We start from the raw sequence: 21,396 nt of genomic DNA, 5'->3' as shown, positions 1-21,396 counted from the left end.
TACATTTAATGACCAGTATGATATATCAGAACATTTATACGAATTAATTGATGTATCAAACAATGGAAAATCCAGGATGGAATGTAAAATATTATGAAAAGGAAAGTTGCTACTCACCATGTAGCAGAGATACTGAGTCGCAGATACGCACAACAAAAAGACAATCACAAATAAGCTTTCAGCCAACAGGGCCTTTGTTGAAAATAGCCACACACACACACACACACACACACACACACACACACACCTCTCTCTCTCTCTCTCTCTCTCTCTCTCTCTCTCTCTCTCTCACCCCCCCCCCCCCCCCCCCCATGTAAACACAACTCACACACACAACTGATGACTGCAGTCTCTGGCAGCTGAAGCCACACTCAGCTGGCTTCAGCTGCCATAAACTGCAGTCGTGTGTGTGGGTTGTGTTTGCATGAGTTTGTGTGCATGTGTGTGGGTGTGTTTTAGTCAGTCAGTCGTCTATTTTCGACAAAGGCCTTGTCAGATGGAAACGTATTTGTGATAGTCTTTTTGTTGTGCCTATCTGCGACTTAGCATTAATCGATATATCAGTTTTCGTAATGGAAATTTTTAGTGTACACTGATCAGCCAGAACATTATGACCCTCTACCTAATAGCTGGTATTTCCACCTTTGCCACGGATGACAACAGCAACTGGTCATGGCATGGAAGCAGTGAGGTCACTTCTCAGATATGTTTGATTGGGTTCAGATCTGTCAAGTTGGGAGCACCAGCACATCAATGGGAACTTGCCACAGTGTTCCTCAAACCACTCCATTACACTCCTGGCCTTGTGATGTGGCACATTATCTTGCTGAAAAATGGCACTTCTGGCATTAGGAACTTGCCTATTAATAATAGTGATGCTGTAACTGTTGGCTGGTAATATTTACTGACAAAATGCGACCTAATGCTAGATTGCGTACTATCCTATGTCGCCATTTTTTAGTACGACTTTAAAAGAGGGAGAGATTACTAATTGATCACCAATGCGTCGGTTCTCGATTGTGTTCAGGAGACGTACGGATTGATTATGTGAATAATTCACCTTTTGACCCAAATTGCCTTCATGCAATCTTCGATGAAAATACCTAAGGGACCTATTTGATATAAAAATAGAAATGAAAGCAAATTAGTGGAATTTTGTAAGAGAAAGATCAACAGATCGAAAGTTGAACACATTAGTGGTCTCCCAAATACAATCGAGACACCGCAATAAAGAGCGAACCTGTAACAAAGCTCATATACAATTTGAACATCATTTTTGGTTAGTGAAAGAAAAGAATAAGAAGAAAATTACTGCATCATAAAATATGAATATATTTTGAACAAATTGGCCTTAAACTTCTACACATTGACAAATACACAATAAATGCATGACTTACATCTGATATTTCTTTTGTAAAAATAGAGCAGACCAATAATCGCTGCTTTGTCAGTCCGTTCCTTCTTAAAATTAAATGTGCTTGCGTGTGCGTAAGTACATTGTATCCACACCCGAGATACCGAAATGTTTGTTCATCATTTCACATAGTTTTTACACAAAATAAAAATACAACTTGCAGCAGTGTTATGTAGTACGTCTTAATATGTCGGTGACCAAAAGTAAAAGGGATAATGAAGTCTCTAGAATATTTCTTTACAAAAGATAGATTGTTCTTTCTTCTGTTTCACAGCTTCTTGCTATCCAGCACTGCGGCATTGATTTTAAATATCTGCGCCCAGTGGGTCATAGTGTTTATTTAGAGTATTTAAATGCTGGACACACATTTTGGTATAGGCACACATTAAAAAAAATATTGCATCTCTTTACTCTCGTGCTGTGATGCTTAGCATCTTTACAAACTACAGCTTGTTGGCTGTCCTTTCCTTTAATGACAAATATCTCACATGTAAAGTAGCTGAAATCCAATAATATTACACACTGTAATCAGGAAAAATGATCTTCATTGATGGGTGTTCATGGATGGCAACCAGTGTATGATACTCCTTGGCTTTGTTGGACCCATGGATGCCCATGTGAATGTTCCCCAAAGCATAATGGAGCCTCCTCTAGCTTGTTCTGTCCCACAGTACAGGTGTCAAGGGGCTGTTCCTCTGAAAGACAATGGATTTGCGCCTTCCTGTCGGCTTGATGAACATGGTATCAGGATTCATCAGACCATGCAATGATCTGTCAAAGCACCAATGTCCACTGCCGATGGTCACATGCTCATTTCAGTCATAGTTGCCGATGTCGTGGTGTTAATATTAACACATGCATGGGTCGTTGGCTGCGGAGGCCCATTTTAGGAGTGTTTGATGCACTGCGTGTTCAGCATTTAAGTCTGATGTTAGTTCCACTACAGTTTACCATCTGTCCTGTTTTACCAGTCTGCCCAGCCTACAACATCCAACATCTATAATGAGGGAGGCTGACCGACCCCACAATATCTGGACACGGTTTCACCTCGGTTTTGCTGCCTGTTGAAGACACTCATAACAGCACTCCTCAAAAACCTGACAAGTCATGCAGTCTCTGAAATGCTCATGCCAAGTCACCAGGATATCACAATCTGCTCTTGGTCAAACTCAGCTATATTTCCTGCCTTCTCCATTTTGCATGCGCACTCACTGATACTACAGGCACCAATCTTATGTCTGACTTGTAGTCATTCCTCACCAGGTGATGCTGCTATCCCACAGATGGGTTGATGTAACAGTAGGTTGGTGGTCATAATGTTCTAGCTGATCAGGTGTCTTACATTGAAATTTCTCATAATTAGGGATGAGAAGGAGTGATCTGTATTTGCTTTGAAGAACCTTTTAATAGCCAACACTACGTTCAGTACTATTTATTCCTGATGACTAGTGTCAATAATTAAGACTGTCATCTTTTGATATTAAAAAAAGGAAAACACTTGTTACAGTCATAATAGAATAGAACATACAACAAGAAGTCACCCCCCTCCCCCTCCCTCCATCATCACGAATAAATAGTTATTGAATGCAGTCGTGGAAAAGTTTTTCAAAGCAATGTCTTATATTCAGAATCGACTACTCGGCATATAAATTTTCAGTAGTTTTTATTCGTAATATCAGTTTTCAGCATAGACTTTCTGATAAAACACTTTTCAATGTGTCAGTTTTTCAGAATCTGTATTTTTGATTTTTTTTTTTGTATCAGTGTATATGATGTAACAATGAAAATCCAGGATAGATTGCTACTCACTATGTAGAGGAGACACTGAGTCTCAAACAGTACAATGAAAAGACTGCTGTACATTTAAGCTGTCAGCGAAAAGGGCTTCTGAACTAGGAAAAATATACACATTCACACAAGCACAACTCGCACATGCATGATTACTGTCTCCAGGCCGCTGTGGCCGGACTGTGGACTGCAACGGTGCCTGATGAGCGTGGCAGTCTGGCATGGATGGTGGCGGTTAGGAGGCAGCACTGGGTGGGAGCAGGTGGGACAACAGGGTAGGGCTGTGCTTGTGAGAGCATGCAGAAACTGGTGGAAACAAGTAGGGTTGCAGTGTACTGACTGGTCACAGTGGCCGGAGACAGTGATCATGTGCATGTGAGCTGTGATTGTGTATATCTGTTTTGCTTCAGAATAAGACCTTTTGGCCGAAAACTTAAATGCAGAGCAGTCTTGTCATTGTGCCTGTCTGTGAATCAATGGTGAGTAGCAATCTATCCTTTTCATAATATTTTTGATGTATCGAGCTTTTTATATATATCAAAAGAAGATTTTTTATTTGAGAAAAGTTATTGGTTTTGGAACGGAAAACAGTTCCTATTTATATTTGTTCCTGAGAGGTCTATCATTGTTGATGTACACAAAAGTTTTGATTCTCTCCTTTTGTCCGTGCCTCAGAGCTTCTGTGGAGTCACCCAAAATCATTGTAGCACATACTTAGGGACATGCCGTGCTTGAAAAACTATGTGACATGCTGCTCTGCTGATTAATCAGAAATATTTTTAAGTAAGTTCGAATGAATTATTTACAGTGCTACAGGCATAAAATTGAACAAAATAAGGTTTGCCAGTGGTGCTTTGACGTGAAAGACAGGTTAAACTGCTCACCACTACAGTGTCAATACTCAAAGCCCTGTAAGAATCCAAATACCTTCAAACGATTGAGAGACGCAACCTCTGGAGTGTAATTTTTACACAATTAACAAGTCACACACTGTTTCCAACTGGGTACTAGCAATTTCCCTGATGATTTCCACAACAGAAAAGGAGAAGACAAGAACATTCTTCAACATCAATAGGGTTAAAGTCAAACAGAAACAACACACACATATTTCAACGGAAATGAACATAATCCATTGGCTTCAGCAAAAACCTTGCCAAGTCTGTCTCTTTCACTAAACACCACCTTCCAACTAGCTATTTGCCCCCAGTGCCTAATTTGAAGTCTGTATTTATTCAGCATCTGCACATGTCCTAAACAGCGACATTCATGTTGAAAACTGGAATGGTTCAACCATAAATTCACACCCTTGCATGGAAGCACACTTTCAGAAGCTCTTTGTTTTCCATTCTGCAAAAAACAACATGGCTGATCATGAATTATTACATTCTTCCAGCTTCTGAAATACACCATGAAACATCCCCTTGGCCCCAGAGAACAGACAACTTCTGCACCCTAGAGGGTTTGGAGGGTTGTCAACCAACTTGACTATTTCAACAGATCCAAACTGCCACTTACTGTGTTTAACATGTCATAAGCATTGCCAGTTTTCACAGTTTTTTGCTTTGAATTGGTGGTTGGTTGACTTTATGTGTGTTGCTGTAAGTGTGTGTTGGGGGGGGGGGGGGGGGGCAGCTCTCGCTTGTATGCGTGTTGTTCTTCTTTTCCTCCAGTCATACACTTAAGTTCAAATGTGTGTTAATTCCTAAGGGACCAAACAGCTTAGGTCATCGGTCCCTAGACTTACACACAATTTAAACTAACCTATGCCAAGAACAAAACACACACACACACACACACACACACACACACACACACACACACACACACACACACCCATGCCCGAGGGAGGACTCGAACCTCTAGCAGGAGGGACCGCACGGTCTGTGACATGACGCCTCAAACCGCACGGCCACTCCGCGCAGCCATACACTTATGGGAGGAATGGGCTTTGTGATCTGTTGGAATATCTGTCTATTATATGATCAGTCAGCATAAACAGTGAGTGGTTGGTTATATTTACTTGGCCATTTAGTAGAAGCTTTTGTTTGTCTTTTGTTTTGTATATGTGGAATCTTCTTGTAAAGTGAGGAGGTGTCTTTCATTATTTATTTATTTATTTATTTTTCTTTCAGATCTTTATCTCTTGTAATAGGCTTGTGATTCATTTCCTTTTAAATGTTCTGCCAAAGTTAAATGGCTTGTCCCTTATTTGCATGCTCTAATATGTTACTTGTATTGTGAGTTTGAATGTTCGTTCATTTCCACTGCATATCTTCCGTCATGTGTTGCATTCTAGTTGGTGTTTTCCTGCTTTCTGGTAGATGTCTGTGTCTTTTATAAGTTTTGGAATGTACTTTTTGACTGAACTGTCTGACTGAATACTATGTTTATGTCTTGTCTTTTGAAAATGTTTGTTATTTTATGTGTGAGGTTGTGTTTGTATTCTCTGTGTGCCATCTTGAATCTTCTTTCTTGTTTTCATGTATTCTTTGCATTGTTGTTGTTGTTGTTCAGTTACAAGAAAACTATGATATCTACAAAAACAAAGACACCAAAGAATCTACTACTAAATGACCAAATGAATATAACTAACCACTCACTCTTTACACTGACTGATGATGTAATAGACACATATTCCAATAGAGGATTACAAATCCAATTCCTCTCCTAAGTATATAATTTGCAGAAAAATGATGATGATGAAAATGAAGAGGAAGAAGAAGTAGAATAGATGTACAAATTTACATTAACGCAGATACAGACAAAAAACAATTGAAAGCAAAACTAGACTTCTGACACACTCAACACAATAAGCGACAGTTACAGTTCTATGTTTTGGAAGCAGATCGACTATGTTTCCAAAGCAGATTGACAACAAGAGAAACTGCAAGGTTTCAACCAGTTTTTCACATGAGAGAATACCGCTTGGTTTAAAAATAATGAATGACACGGTGGTGTGTAAGTACCTATCCATTTTATAGTAAAAACTTCCATGAACTGTTTTAAATATATAACCTGTGAGTTAAATTGAAAAAATCATGTAATAGTTGATGATACCCATGGAAGATGCCTTATAATAAAGGCAAAACGTGTCTGGGTGCATAAGTAAAATTTAAAAAAAAAATGCTATGCAGCATACAGAAGGTATTTTTCTTGCAAACTACTGCAATTGATTTACAACTGCTGTTGCAAAAATGGCTGCCAAAAAAAACCTTCTTGTAGGTATTTTCATTGGCATTTTCCTGTTACTGCATATAGTGTTTCTGTGAGGTGCAGTTTTCTGCCAGGCCCCATAGAAGTTTCTCTGCGATGGGTGTTGGAAAACACTAGTCCTCATGGGGAAAGCCACTCAGCATTGAGTGAGCCTCTTATGCCTAGACCATGCTACCGATGTAGGAGGATTAAGGAAGGACTGGCGATCAACTTCAGGCTGCAGAATGCCACCTACCCCCAGGGACTGCCCTGTCTTTAAAACTGAGACATCTTTTTCTTAGTTTTGTGTTTTTCCTACTGAAGGTTGCTTTTTCTGTGCTGAGAGAGCTACAGAAGTTTTTAGGCGGACAAGTGAGTTATGCTTAGGTTCAGTCTTCTTTAAGAAGGTCATTAAAAAAAAAAGGCGATTTTATAATGACTTCCAACAGTGTATGTCTTATTTGAGTGATGATGTTGCGAGCTGTAAAAAGTAGGCTCTCAGTGGAAACTGAAGTCACAACAACATGTGAGTACTGTCTTCCTATAGCATAGAATATCAGGTACAAAAGCTTCAGATCTCCATGTCTCTAAAGGATTTGGACTGTGATTCAGAAGTAGAGGTGTTGTATGTGGTGACTTCAATATTAATTTTGTATGTGATTGTGCAAGAAAAAGGATGTTGGAAGATCTCCTAAATTCGTATGATTTGATGCAGACTATATTTTTTCCAACCAGGGTGCAGGGGAACAATAGCACAACCATAGACAATATTTTTATTCATTCTTTATTACTAGATGGGCATTCTGTTGGTAAAACGGGGAATGGCCTTTGAGATGATGATGGACAAATTTTAACACTAAAAAGTTTTTGTACTCAAACATATGTTATGTATAATTACAAACTACATGGAAAAGTTAATCCATCAGCAATAGAGAGTTTTTTAAACATTGTTAAGGAACAAGAGTTGCAGGTTGTTTGTAGTGCTGATAATGTAGATGACAAATATAATGCTTTCATTAACACATTTCTCATACTCTTTGAAAGTTGCTTTCCATTAGAATGTTCAAAACAGGTTATCGGCAATAAAAGACGGCCCGGGTGGTTGACTGTTGGGAGAAGGATATCATGTAGAACAAAGTGGGGATTATATCAAAATTTTGGAAGCAGCCACAATTGATTTACAGTAGCCCATTACAAACAGTACTGCAAGGTGCTTAAAAATGGTGTTAGGAAGGCAAAGATTATGTGATATGCAAATAGAACAGCTAATTCACAGAATAAAATTAAAATAATATGGTAAGTTGTGCAGGAAGTCTCCGGTCAGCAGCATAAGTCGAGGATATAAAGTCAGTATGTGGTAAAAAAGGTTTCTGTTAAGTTAGATATATGTACAGTATTTAACTACCACTTTTTGAACATAGCTGTGAATTAAATAAAAACTTTCTTTTACAGGGAATCATATAACTCTCTTCGAAAATGCCTTTCCGAGATTGGTGTCTGAGATACTCCTTTGTGATTAATAGTGCAGTTATTAAAAGTGCAGCGCCACATATTGTTATAGTTTCCTCATCAATGCGAAAATTATATCCCATATAGCTTTACAGACAATGTGAGTACACTGTGAGAAATGTTTGCCACCAGTTTGGACGGAGACAGACAGCAGAAATAAAGCTAGAAACAAGTTACAAAACACCACAGGAAACATGTTCCCAACAGAAATATGTTTCCAATGGCTGTGTGTGCAAGACTTAGACATGACAATGAATAAGAGCACTGTATTTCTACCGGCACTCGCACGCGCACGCGCGCGCGCGTGTGTGTGCGTGTGTGCGTGTGTGTGTGTGTGTGTGTGTGTGTGTGTGTGTGTGTGTGTGTTTTTTAAAGTGGTGTAAGTATTTTGTTCTCCATTTAAAGATTAATAGTGCTACAGTGTGTAATTTCAAAATTATTACAAAGGTATTTGGAAGTGTCATCAAAATTTAAAGGACTGCATTGAGCCTCTGCCAGGTGAACCCACTTTAGCTTATGGTATTTACTTCCCTAGTGTAATATCTCTTTAAGTAATATGGGGTGTCAGGTGTTTTTAGCCACATGAATGGGAGAAAGCATACACAATGTGCTTCATGTAAGAAAACATCATCTCAACTTGATGTTTTTTCAGCCAAAACAACTCAGCTGCTACCCTATCGCCCACCACCTCTAAGCCACACACTCCAGTACCATCTTCTTCAAAATCAGAAGTATCTGTATTATTTTTAACACCAAATTGTTCACACAGTTTTGAAGAACTTGTGTTTAAAAATGTAATAACAGTACAACTTCTGTGGTGTGTTGCAACAGTAATGACAATAAAGTCGCTTTGGGAACCTGAAAAGGATGCTGCTGCAATCTCAAGAACGTGTACAGACAGTGGTGCAGCTAACAAGATACAACTTAAGTGAGATGAGATAATTCGAGTTCTTATGTTAAGAACTGTGTATTATTTTAATCAATAGTTCCTTAGGTTGCTGATGAAAGCGAGTTATAGTCTTCTTGGTTTTGATGAATCACTGAAGAAAGTTGAAAGATGCACACGAATGGATGTAAATACAAGAGTTTGGAATGAAGATAAAAGAGAGATAACAACATGATACCTTACTTCCTCTTTTCTTCATAGGTCTAAAGCTACAGACCTTTTATGTTCACTGATGTGACAAAAGACATACCAAAAGGTAAGAGTCTCCAGATTTTGATGGACAGGCCAAGTGTGAATTGGCTGTTTCTGAAATAATATAAAGCACATTCAGCAGAGTTGAAACTGCTAGATATTGGTAACTGTGGACTTCATTACATGCATTATGCTTTCAAAGATGCAATCAAGGCAACACATGTGGACATCACATTATTTTTGAGACTTGTAACATTTGCTCAAGAATGTCCCAGCCAGGATAACACTAATTACTCAGTATTCAGGTTCCATTATGTTTTCAAAAATTTTTTGTTGTATCATATTGTTGGAAAATTCCTCAGTTTCTCAAAGAGCAATTGATGTAACACCAAACAACAAGAAATTCATTGAGGGTGTGAAGAAAGATAAGAACAAACCAAAGAGTGAAAGTTTCATATTGGTAAGAAGTATGTTTATTCATGATCAATTGCTGTGTCCAACACTTGCTTTTTTTAATTCATTAGCCTGCAAATTTCTAGACAGATGCTCCGTTGACCCCATTCCTTCACACAACACCTGTATTGACAGTAAAGACAGCATTACAACATTTTATGAAGCCAAAGATACTAGAGAGAAGCACACCAATCAAGTTAGTTGGTACCAAAGAAGAAAAATCTTTTTTCTGCAAAAAACATAATTGTAGGTGTTGATACCCATAAAGAATCAAAGAAAACCGGTTTGGTTGCAAGAACTATTGAGATTCTTAAGTTTCACCAAGAATGTAGGATGAGTCTTCAAACATTTGTCATCAAACATAATAGCAGGTCAGTCTTAACCTACCCACTGACACTTGTCATTATGTGTCTTGACCCAGGTTTGATTGTGTCCAACATCAGTTTGGCAACATCATGTCACAATAATCTGCTTTGTATTCTCACAGAATGTTATCACCTAAGTGGAACTGCAGCATATAACGAAAATTTCTCTACAACATTTTAACAACTCTTATGAAGAATACAGTTTCTTCTGAAAAAAGAGTTGATCATTTCTGGTGGATGTACTTAGTGATAAATACCTAAATTTAATAGTTGTTGTGAAATTAGTTTGCAGCCTTTCCCAAAGGAATGAAAGGAACTGTATTGTTAATGGTGACTGCCTCCTTGAAAACATGAGGGAGAAAGTAGTTGTTACATGCAAGCAAAGATATGATACAGGCAACATTGACAACTTGAACATTCCCGAGCCCTTTATTCACAGCACAAGGAATGCACAATCAAAGTATGTAAAATATTGTAACAGTTCTAAGAAGAACAGCATGCAAAGGAACAGAGCATTTTAGAAAAATGGAAATAAGATATGAAAGTGAAAGTGCTGGAAACAGTGTTTGGAAATTTTTAGAAAGTGCTATAAAAGAAGCATTGGAAATGAAAAACAAATAAAGGCTTTAAAATATTAGATAATTGCATTGTGCTAATGTATTTGTTTCTTAAATAGTAAAATTATCTGAAAAATTAAAAAAAAATTCCTGTACTAAATTTCTAAATAGATATTTTATGTGTTTAAAGTTGGGACCCAAATGTTTCAAGAATTCATTGGGACCTGCATAAATGAAACATTAAAACCTGTATGTGTTTCTTAAGTACACATTACTTTTAATTGCAAATAATATTTAAAGTGTATCATTCTTTGTCATAATATTCTGTTATGTTGTATAAGCCTCCTAAATTTTAAATTGATTTCAATCAGTTTAATAATTTTGTTTTTGCTTTGAGTGGCCCTTTACCATATATTTTAACCACTACATTATAAACCTTCTATTATGGTATTGTTTTTTCTCTAAACTGTTAGGTATACATAACACTTTACACTTTTTTAAGCTATAAAGTTATGCTTCCTTGGATGTGAGAACCATTACTTACTAATTTGTTTATTTATGATATATGATAAAGAAATAAATGTATGCACAGAAATTTGTAATACTTACCTGAAAATAACCCCCCTCCCCAAGCCCCAAGTTTGTGTAGTCACATTGATGTCACACTGTTCACTGTGTACGTGCATGTTTCAAAGAGTACCAGGATGGGTTTCCCCTGGCTACCAACCTCTTCAGATGTAAACCCAATCAAGAATCTAGCTGTTCACGCCATGCTGAGAAACCTAGTGGAGTTGCCCACAGCTCTGGAGTCAGCATGCCCCCCACATCCCTGTCAGTACCTTCCAGAACCTCACTGACATTATTCCTGCACTGCAGAAGATTTTCGACAGGGGGACATTTATGTGATTGTATTGTGGAAAAATGAAGTTAAATAGTATTACATGCTCGAATTTACTCGTGTCTCAAGAATTATAAGTCAAATTAGCCAAGTACTGTAGCAATGTGAACCATGAAGTTTGTACCTCATCACTTCCTGATGAATGTTTAAGACACAAAACTAAACATTAACAGAAATCTGTTTTTGTTTAACAAATAGTATCTCAGTAGAATTTAAGCAGAAATTAAGGTAATGTACTTGTAAAAGACTAGAAACTACTTGCTGTCTATCGAGTAACAATACTAGTTAAAATATATGAGGTCAGTAGCTTGCCTTTTAACTGCAACACAGTTGAGAGTATCATGTAAATGTTTTTTCACAGCATCATCTCATACAGATAGACAAAGCATGCTTCTTGTTACCATTCCTGATGTAACTAAGGTGCAGTTCTTGCAGCAATACATTTTCCCTGGAAATATCTTGCATTTATATGAGCTGACTTGGTACTGCAAGGGGTGCTAATGCTCACCTTCCTCCATAAATTGCCCCATATTTAAGCACAAAGACTGAATTCTTGTAGAATGCACTGTTACATGAGCTTTACTCACACACTGCCCATTAACTACTCTGTCCACTGCTGTCTGTCAGTCACACTCCTCACACAGAGAGAATGTATTCCAAAAAGCCAAGGGTGGAGGTGCACACTACAATGATTTTATCTACTGTGGTTAGCCTACTGCATGCTCCTTCTAAAGAAAAGGTGTTCAAATATGGAAATGACAAGGGAAAGAGCATACCAATTTAATGGTGTAAAGGCTTCCCTGGTTCTGTGGTTGAATTACACCCTGTTCTATTCAATAAATTATTCTTTCCTCAAGGAACAAAACAGATGTTCATACTTTGGATTGTTGCAAATAATTGTCTATATAACAATGTAATAAACTGCTAATTATAAAATACTTAATAGGTTCACCTTATGACATCTCTTTCACAATACTGAAAAGATTAGTGTTATTGAGCTGTGTGTAAGGCAGTTATCCCAGCATGGCTCAAGTGGTAACACTGGAGTTTTTCATTGGTGTTGCAGGTAAAAACATGCTACTAACCGTTGACCAATTTATTTTGATAAATAATTTTAATTTGACCAACACATATAAATACGACAATAAGGCTGTTGGGAAGTGAGCCTTCAGCCAACAAGGCCTTCGTCGAAAGCACACACACACACACACACACACACACACACAAACACAACTTGCACACACATGACAACAGTCACAGACACAGCCTGGCTTCCTCTGCCAGAGACTGTGGTTGTGTGTGTGAGTTACATTTGTGTGTGTGTTGTCTATTTTCGATGAAGGCCTTTGTTGGCCAAAAGCTCACTTTCCTTCAGTCTTTTTGTTGTGCTTCTTTGTGACTCAGCATCTCCACTATGTAGTGAGTAGCAACTATCCTCTTAATAATATTGTTACATTCCTTCCTGGATTTTCAATTGTTTGACTAATAAATATAATATCCTTTAAACCCTTGTAAAATAGAATACCAAAAACGAAAAAAATCATTTCTGTTTTAAGAAATAGTATCTGTATATTGACTACTAGTATGTTAAATAATCCTTTTGACTTCCTGACTCCACAGAAGAGGAATCTTTAAAACCTTTTACAATCAAACAGTTCCTTACTGATACACAAATAAGCAAGTCTTAACACATTTTAAAACTGAATGCCAAAATGAAAATATTCTTCTAGTTGTAAGAAATGGGCAATCACAAAGATGACATTTAATTCTTATCAAGTATCTGCCAGTAACTGATTCAACAAAACTGATAACCTTAAAATCCTTTTTTCTTTTAAATTGAACAGTTCCTTAAGAGTCGAAATGACAAATAGTTTAACCATTTAGTCTTTTTTGTCAATTAACAGGTAGTATTTCCTTGCTGAGGTAAGACTGTACACAAAACAACCCCATTTCCAAAGCTTCAGCAATTCATTAACACATTGAAGACAACATTTCCTAGAACAATCACAAAACAAACTAGCCAGCTTAACCAACTTGCTGCAATTTCTCCTTTTCCTTTGCCAAGTCTTGTAGCCAGGTAGCCTTCCCATAACTGCTGTTTATCAGTCAATTCGGCATTTCATCTGCGTTTCCTGCACACTCAAACAGGACTGTGGACCATTCGAAGGATTCTTGGTAGACAGCTTTTGTTACAACCACCCTGTGTTCCACATGGGGCGACACGGAACATAAATGCAGCTTGCAGCAACCATCACAAGCTGTAAATAGATATCACATGGGGCAAACATTCAAATATTCACTATACGGGCCATGTTTGAGAGACAACACTGACTGCACACTCAAGCTGGGCAAAAGCCTTGCAAAAGAAATCATAGTGCTCAAATTTGCATACTGTGTAAAGCCCAAGCAATACAAAGGATTGCTTGGGCTACCAAAAAAAAGTGCCCCATAAGTGCAGTGCAAAATTTGTACACAGTGTACCATAATTATTAATGAAAAGAAACAATTTAGATTTGTTTTCGAAGGTCTTACCAAGACTGGAAGAGATGGAATCATATCAGATTGAGGAGGAAAGACATTTAAGACAATATGACCCAAACAAGAGATCTTCTTCTTCTTCTTTCTTGGCTCTACAGCTCATGATGAGCCTTGGCCTCTTTTACAATTTCCTTCAATTTCTCTCAGTCCTTTGCCAATACTCTCCAGTTTCTATAGCCCATCTTCCTAAGATCTTCGATTACTCCATCTCCCCATCTGGATCTTGGTCGACCACGTCCTCTCTGCCCTCCTGGCTTTCCTTGTAATATTCTTTTTGGTACTTCTGTATCATTCAACAAGAGATCAGTTGTTATTTTATTTACAGAGTCAAGAAATAGTCCATAGAGAGAAGCATCAAACCAATCTATGAAATAGTTGTAGACTGGGGGCATCCACTTTGATGAAAATCACTCTGCCACTAAAAAAGACTAATAAAGATGTTCTCATTGGACAAATGCATAGATGTGTGTGGCCCCCACAATTAAAGGAACACTTAAAGAGTGAATAATAAAATGCAGGGTGAGTCACCTAACATTACCACTGGAAATACCTCCCAAGCCATAACAAACAGTGAATAACCAATCACGCAGACCAAAAATGAGGAGAGGGGCTGGTGTAATTGGTTAATAAAAACCATTGAGAATTGCACAGAAGTATGATTTTCAACTCATACTTAATTTTTTTTTTTAAATGGAAACCTATCGTTATTTTTAGCACAACAGAAAATAGAAAAAAAATACTTAATCAATGTCATTTCTTACACTGTAAAATGTTAATTACATCCATAGTAAATTGTAATGTAAAGTTGACACTTGAGTAGCTCCTCAGCAGTTCAGTCATGTGTATCGGAGAGAACCAAATTAATTAGGGATACAAAAATAACAGTAATGTAACATGGGTACAGAAGAGACATGAACAGCATGTTACGTCCACATGCTAACATTTTTATTAGACTTTTTCTGCAAAGAATACTGTACTGCACTGATTTGTTAGAAGAAAATGTACATTAACATGTGTATGTGGTTAAACTTACAAATTTGTTTTTTGTTTTCAGTTACGGAATGTAAAAGAGTGTGTCCTGACATTTCAGGCCAATAAATGTTCAAAGTGGTGCCCATCATTTGCTGCACATATTTGCAATCTGTCGCATAATGAATGTCTTACACGACGCAGTGCATCTGGTGTAATGTTGTCACAGGCTGCCTCAATACGATGTTTCATATCCTCTGGGATCAGAGGCACATCACGGTACACGTTCTCCTTTAATGTACCCCACAGAAAGAAGTCTAAAGGGCTGGCCAATTTATACGTATGCCATGTCCTATGAAACACCCGTTGAACATTCTGTCAAGGGTCAACCAAGTGTTCATTGCAGAATGTGCAGGAAGACTGTCATGTTGATACCACGTATGTCTATGTGTTTCCAGGAGGACATTTTCTAGCAATGTTGGCAGATCATTTTGCAGAAACTCAATGTATTTTGCAGCTGTTTGGGTGCCTTCAGTGAAGTGAGGACCAATGAGATGGTCACCAACTTCTCCGCACCATATATTTACATTCCACGGTCGCTGTCACTCTGCCTGTCCAAGCCAGCAAGGATTGTCCATGGACAAGTAATGCACGTTTCGTAAATTCACTGCAGTGTGGTTTGTAAAACCTGCTTCATTGGTGAACAGGTAGAACTGCAACGCATTCTCTGTTAATACCCATTGACAGAAATTCACTCGATTATTAGAGTCATCTCCACATAATTGCTGTTGCAGCGACACATGATACGGGTGAAATTTATTACTATGAAGTATGCACATTACACTACTTTGACCCATTGCACTGCCACTAGCGATGTCAGGTGAACTCATGTGGGTGCACAGCAACAGCAGCTAACACACCAACTGCACCTGCTTCTCCTGTGGTGGATTTGATATCGACCCGTTTGCGTGTTACAACCGTACTTATTGCATGCAGTTGTTTGTAGGTGTTTTCAAATGTGCAGCACATTGGATGATATCTGTCTGGGTATCTTTCTGCATACAACCTGCAGGCTGCAGCTGCATTTTGTCTACACTCGCCATAGTTGAGTATCATCTTTGCCTTTTCAGAGTTAGAATAAAGCATTTCCACAGTTCTTACAACCCTGTACACGTTGTTGTGCTTGCAACCTTTTCACGTTCCTACTGTGTGTACTTCTGTTCTTACTTGTGTACAATACACTATCATAGATATCCAGTAACACAGTGTATTACAGTTATTCTGAGTACAAGAACTAATTTAGCAAGCACTACATGCAGACACTGAGACAGCCAAACTCGTAAACATCGTATTGTTAATAAATGTACCCCTGCAGATCTTGTCTGTTACAACATGCAACTGAATGTCTGAGGTTTCAGGCATCAACTTTATGATAAAAATTACTCTGGATGTACGTAACATTTTACAATATAACAAACGGCATTGATTAAGAATGTTTTCCATTTTCAGTCGCGCAAAAAAAAAAAAAGTATGTGTTGAAACTCATACTTCAGTGCATTTCTCAGTGGTTTGTATTAACCAGTTCCACCAGCCTTTCACCTCACTTTCGGTCTGTGGAATTGGTTATTCAGTGTTTGTTACTGTTTGGGAGGTGTTTCCAGTGGTAACGTTAGGTGACTCACCCTGTATATTACTCAGCTTCCATAATGCCCATGACAGCAATTGTATTACAGCAATTGTAGAATGCAGGTTTAGCTTATCTGTCCTTCATCGTCTGCAGTTCCACAAACACAAGCTAAATAATGTTCTGTGAACTAATGCCAGAAGAAAACTAATCTTTTCTCCTGATGTTCTATTCAAAGAGCATTTCAGACTAACAGTACTTAGTTACATCTTGAGGCAGGCAGTGTCTGTTCATTCACAATAATTCTATTCACTGCTCTGTTTCCATTGAAGACAACCACAGTCTATCTATTGGCCACATTCAATGATTTGAAGACTTGGACAGACTTCCAGCTTGCAGCTGACAACTTCTGCTCCTACTGCAGCTGACAACTGCTGCTTGGCAGCTGACAACACCTGCTTGTGAATGATTATTTAAGCATACGTCTCTTTTCCTAGTGACACTATTCAGGGAGCATGTTTCTCACAGGCAGCACGATTAGATTGTGCACAGTGATATTCCTGCTACAGATGAATGTCCACGGTAGTTGTGGTATCAGCTGTTGCAAACTCTGGTTGTGTGGCATCTCTGTACACCTCCAGAATTAAGACCAAACAACAACGTGACTTTAAACGTCAGAATAATTGGTGCCTACAGTTCTGTATCACAAAAAGATGTCAAAATGCTCTGTTGGCCATGTTGACCAGTTGTCAGTGCAAGAACTGTGCTCACATTGACAATTGAACATTTTTCAGCCATTCCTATGGGCAAGTATTCATAAAGAGGTATGCTTTTGCCAGAGTAATTTTAATGTGTTTGCTTTCCTTGTTTTGATGAGTTCTACCACTTCTCAAAATACCATATGTTTTAACACCCTGTATAAATAGAACATGTTGATATCATTGATATATCAGCAGTATAAATTAATGTGTGCATGTCGATGTCAGTGCAGTATAAATTTCGATATCATCATATATTAATAACTTAATACATTGTTGCTATATCTATCATCAGGGGAGATGCTCGCTGCTGCCGAGAGGTTTTCCCTACCGGAGCTCGCGGAGCGGTGTGAGCGGGTGCTTATGGAGGGACTGTCTGTGGAAACAGCTGCAACAGTAGCCGTTGTGGCTATTATGAACTGCCGCCTCACTCTCAGGAGTGCGGCTGTTCAGTTAATCGTGCGACATGCCCCACAGGTGATGGGGACTGATGGCTGGAAAGCGGCCCTACGGAACCACACAGAGGTCGCTGTTGAAATCTGCAGTCTTGTCTCAGCAGCAGCTGCTGCTGCTGCAGCGGCAATCAGTCCGGATATCAGGTCAGAGTTTTTTTGTCATAAGTCTCTTGCCTGATTTGATGTGGCCCACCAAGACATCCTTCCTTGTGCGTACCTCCCTTATGCCTTCATCCTTAGATATTCATTGCATCCATTCCAGTCTCTTTCTTCCCCTACAATTTTTGCACTCTACAGATCCTTCTAGTACTATGAAAGCTTTCCACTGGTATTTTAACAAATATCCTGCACCTTATTATAGTTAATATTTTCCAAATACTCATTTCCTTGTCAGTTCTGCTGATAATTTCATTTCTCGTCTTACCAAGCGTGGCTCTGTAAAATGAGTGGTACTTTTTTGAAAAGTTTTTAAGAACTACCACTAGATGGTGCTATTGAAGTGTAATGTTAGTATTTTTTCAAAATTTGTCATTCATTATTGTTAAAAAATGCTGTTCATGAATTGACCAACTAGTTGGTTTACAGGGAGCATTGAAAGAAACAAGATATAAAGAATTGAAAATGTGAATGAATGTGAATTTTTTCACCAGTGACTTGAATGCTTTCATTCAACGTTTGCTAGTCAAACACTTTCAGGAAAGATTATCAACAGTTGGTGTGGAAAATTATGTCGTGGTTGTCCTTCTGTCAGGAACAAATTTCAGTGTTTATCAACACTGGTTGTTTAAAAAAAAAATATGTAGGTGCTGTTTGCAGCATGGGCAAAAAGTATTACCGAACATCGTACCATGAGATCAAGGTGTTCTTAGTCATACTGAAGACAGCAGCTCATTCAGTTTTGCCCAGACATTTAGCTGTGAAAAACATGTTCCTGACATGTTTTGCACAGTATATCTGAAACTCTTAAACAGGCTTATGTCAATTCAAGTCTAAAAATGCTTCAAAAATTCGATTTTTTGAAATGTGTAATTGGTTTACAGCATAATACAAGGACCAAAAAAGACTTGGACACACTCATACAAACTAGAAATTAAGCTGCAGTCAAGTCTTTGGGTATTACAAGATTGAAAACAAAATAAATGGTTACTTAGGGAAGCACTTCCAAGAAAAGATTTGCTTGTTTTTTTGGTTAACTGGACATATTGCGACGATTTGTCTAGAGGGTCGAAGAACAATGGCTGCTAAATGGTATACAATAATTTGTTTACTGCAAGTTATCCATGAAATAAGGAAGAAACCAATTGGAAACGTTACATCATTCTTCATCATGACAGTGCCAGCTGTAATGCAAAATGTCAAACACTTAAAAGACATCCTTACATTCCTTATGTCAAACAAAAGTGTGTGGCAGGCAAATTCCATAACAACAAGAGCCTGTTGAATTCTTCCAAAGGTATATTTGTGAGATACCAACATCAGACTGGAAAAATTGTTCCAGAATTGGTTCAACCCATTCACAAGTGAAGATATCTTAAAGGCAATTAACTTAACAACAATAAAGCTACACTACCTGGCAAAAGAGTGGAGTATCCAGAAAACGTGGTTGAATGTGAATGTAACTTTGTACACATGCGATCCAGCAGAAGATGTGAAAATAATTAGTGTTGCAATTTTCTTTGACAGGCAGAAAGGTCAGCAGAGTGCGTTAGTACTGTTCATATTTAGTGTTATTACTAGGCCTGGTAGGATATATAAGGGGCGTGAGCATCATCAGACATGGAGACACTTTTTACTCGACTGAGACAGCGTTGACAGCATCTGACACAGTTTGACCAGGGCCTCATTGTGGGTCTCCATTTGGCCAACTGGTCAAATGCTGTAATCTCCAGATTTGTGGGGTATTCAGACGTGACAGAGACTTGATGTTGGACTGCATGGTAACATTACTCATTGTCAAGGTTCTGGTTGACCATGTCTTACCACCACAATAGAGAATTGCCATATTCTGCACCAAACACGCCATAAGACCTTCACATCTGTGCATACCACCCGAGAACAAGTAATTCTTCGTCATCCCTCTCCATTGGTCAGAGACTAGCACCAGCTGGACTAGGGAATTACTGTCCTGTGTATAGGTTGCCATTAACAACACAACACAATTGGTTGCCTTTGGAGTGGTGCCGTCAATGGGAAATGTGGACAGCTGGCAAATGGTGCCGCATTTTGTTCAGCAATAAATTGCGGTACTACACTACTCTGGATGGCCATCATCAACGAGTCTGGAAATGACCTGGGGAGAGGGGAGAGCTCCCATTCTTCCAGTGTTTTGGAAAGGCACATTGATGTTACTGCTGGGTCATGCTGCGTGGGGGGCATCAGATATGACTTAAGATCACAGCTGGTAGTAACAGAAGGAACTGTGATGGCATAACAATATGTCTTGGTCATCCTGTGTCCTCATGTTACCTCTCTTGCAACAGTATTGTGGCACTATTTTTCAATAGGACTATGCTCCTCCACAGATGGCTCATGTGTGTATGAACTGACTGCATGATGTTGAGGCATTCCCATAGCCAGTGAGGTTCCCATATCTGTCCTAGATAGAACATGAGTGGGACCAGTTTGGACATCATCTTCATCCGAGTGCCAGTAACAAGGATATCAATAACCGGTTACAACTGCTGAGGGACAGTTTTCCTTAAGAGAGGATACGACGACCATATGACACACTTCCCAACCAAGTCAGTTCATGTGTACATGCCACAGTGTGTGCAACACCGTAATCCATCACAATTTGAGAAGAATAGTGATGTTCATTTGTACAACACTATAGGAAAAAATTATCTTTATTAGTCATTATTGAAGCTGTCAGTGCCTCATGAAGGAGTTCAGTATGCTGAAACAAAAATTATTGATCATTTACCCAATAACAGAAAACTGTAACAGGTACGAAAACAAGTTTCAGGGCTAACGTAAAATATACAGGGTGTCCCATTTATCATGAACACCCTAAATAACTGTTTCTCCATATGCAAATTACAAAATGTTTCAAGCAAATGTTCTTTAGCTGTCAGGGAGACATCAATCAGCATGATTGCCTTCATTGCAGCTCTTTTACAAAGATATGAACAGCAGTGTGGCTTTTTTTAAATGGTACCCTGTACTTTTTATTCGGTAATTCATTTCCTCTCCTAAAGACCTATTCAAAAATGTATCACAGTGTACCATTCACTGAAACACAACATTATTAATTACATAACACAACATTGACTTTGAGCCCGGGATCACAAACTCGTCCATTTGCTGGAGTTGTCAGAAAACAAATGAAAACGAAGTAAAAACATAACACAAAATTGACTTTGACTCTCCTGTACCATTGCCCAGGAATAGAACATTCAAAGGTGCTCAAAGTGGTGACCCTGGATACCAATACACCAGTGCACTCATTGAAAGAAAGAATTATTTACGGCTTCCAGTGTTGTCTGCTGAAGAGAATTACAAGCAAGCATGATACGTTCCTGCATGTTTGCATGTTCTCTGGAGTTGTTGGAATATTGTGATAGACAAAATCTTTAAGGAACCCCCTAAGAAGAAAGTCCAGAGGATTTAAATCAGGAGACCTAGCAGGCCAAGTATCTGTTCCTCCTTGACTAATCCATCTGGCAGGATACCTTCGGTTCAGAACAAGACATGCACGCAAGGCATTATGTGCTGGACATCCATCATGTTGATACCACA

General features: G+C 38.5%; 1 protein-coding gene across 8 annotated transcripts in view; it reads left to right on the top strand.

The window, feature by feature from the left end:
* The window catches only part of LOC126163041 (poly [ADP-ribose] polymerase tankyrase-2-like), an 85,095-nt gene that overhangs the window by 41,916 nt on the left and 21,783 nt on the right, over window positions 1-21,396 (top strand). For all 8 annotated transcript variants that reach the window (XM_049919921.1, XM_049919919.1, XM_049919920.1 and 5 more), the window contains one exon: window positions 17,499-17,802. In XM_049919921.1, the coding sequence (XP_049775878.1) occupies window positions 17,499-17,802 (304 nt within the window). The remainder of the gene's footprint in view (window positions 1-17,498; window positions 17,803-21,396) is intronic.

The sequence above is a fragment of the Schistocerca cancellata genome, chromosome 2, assembly GCF_023864275.1.
Source record: "Schistocerca cancellata isolate TAMUIC-IGC-003103 chromosome 2, iqSchCanc2.1, whole genome shotgun sequence".
In the NCBI taxonomy this organism is placed as follows: Eukaryota; Metazoa; Arthropoda; class Insecta; order Orthoptera; family Acrididae; genus Schistocerca; species Schistocerca cancellata.
This window is presented reverse-complemented; position numbering and strand designations above follow the sequence as displayed.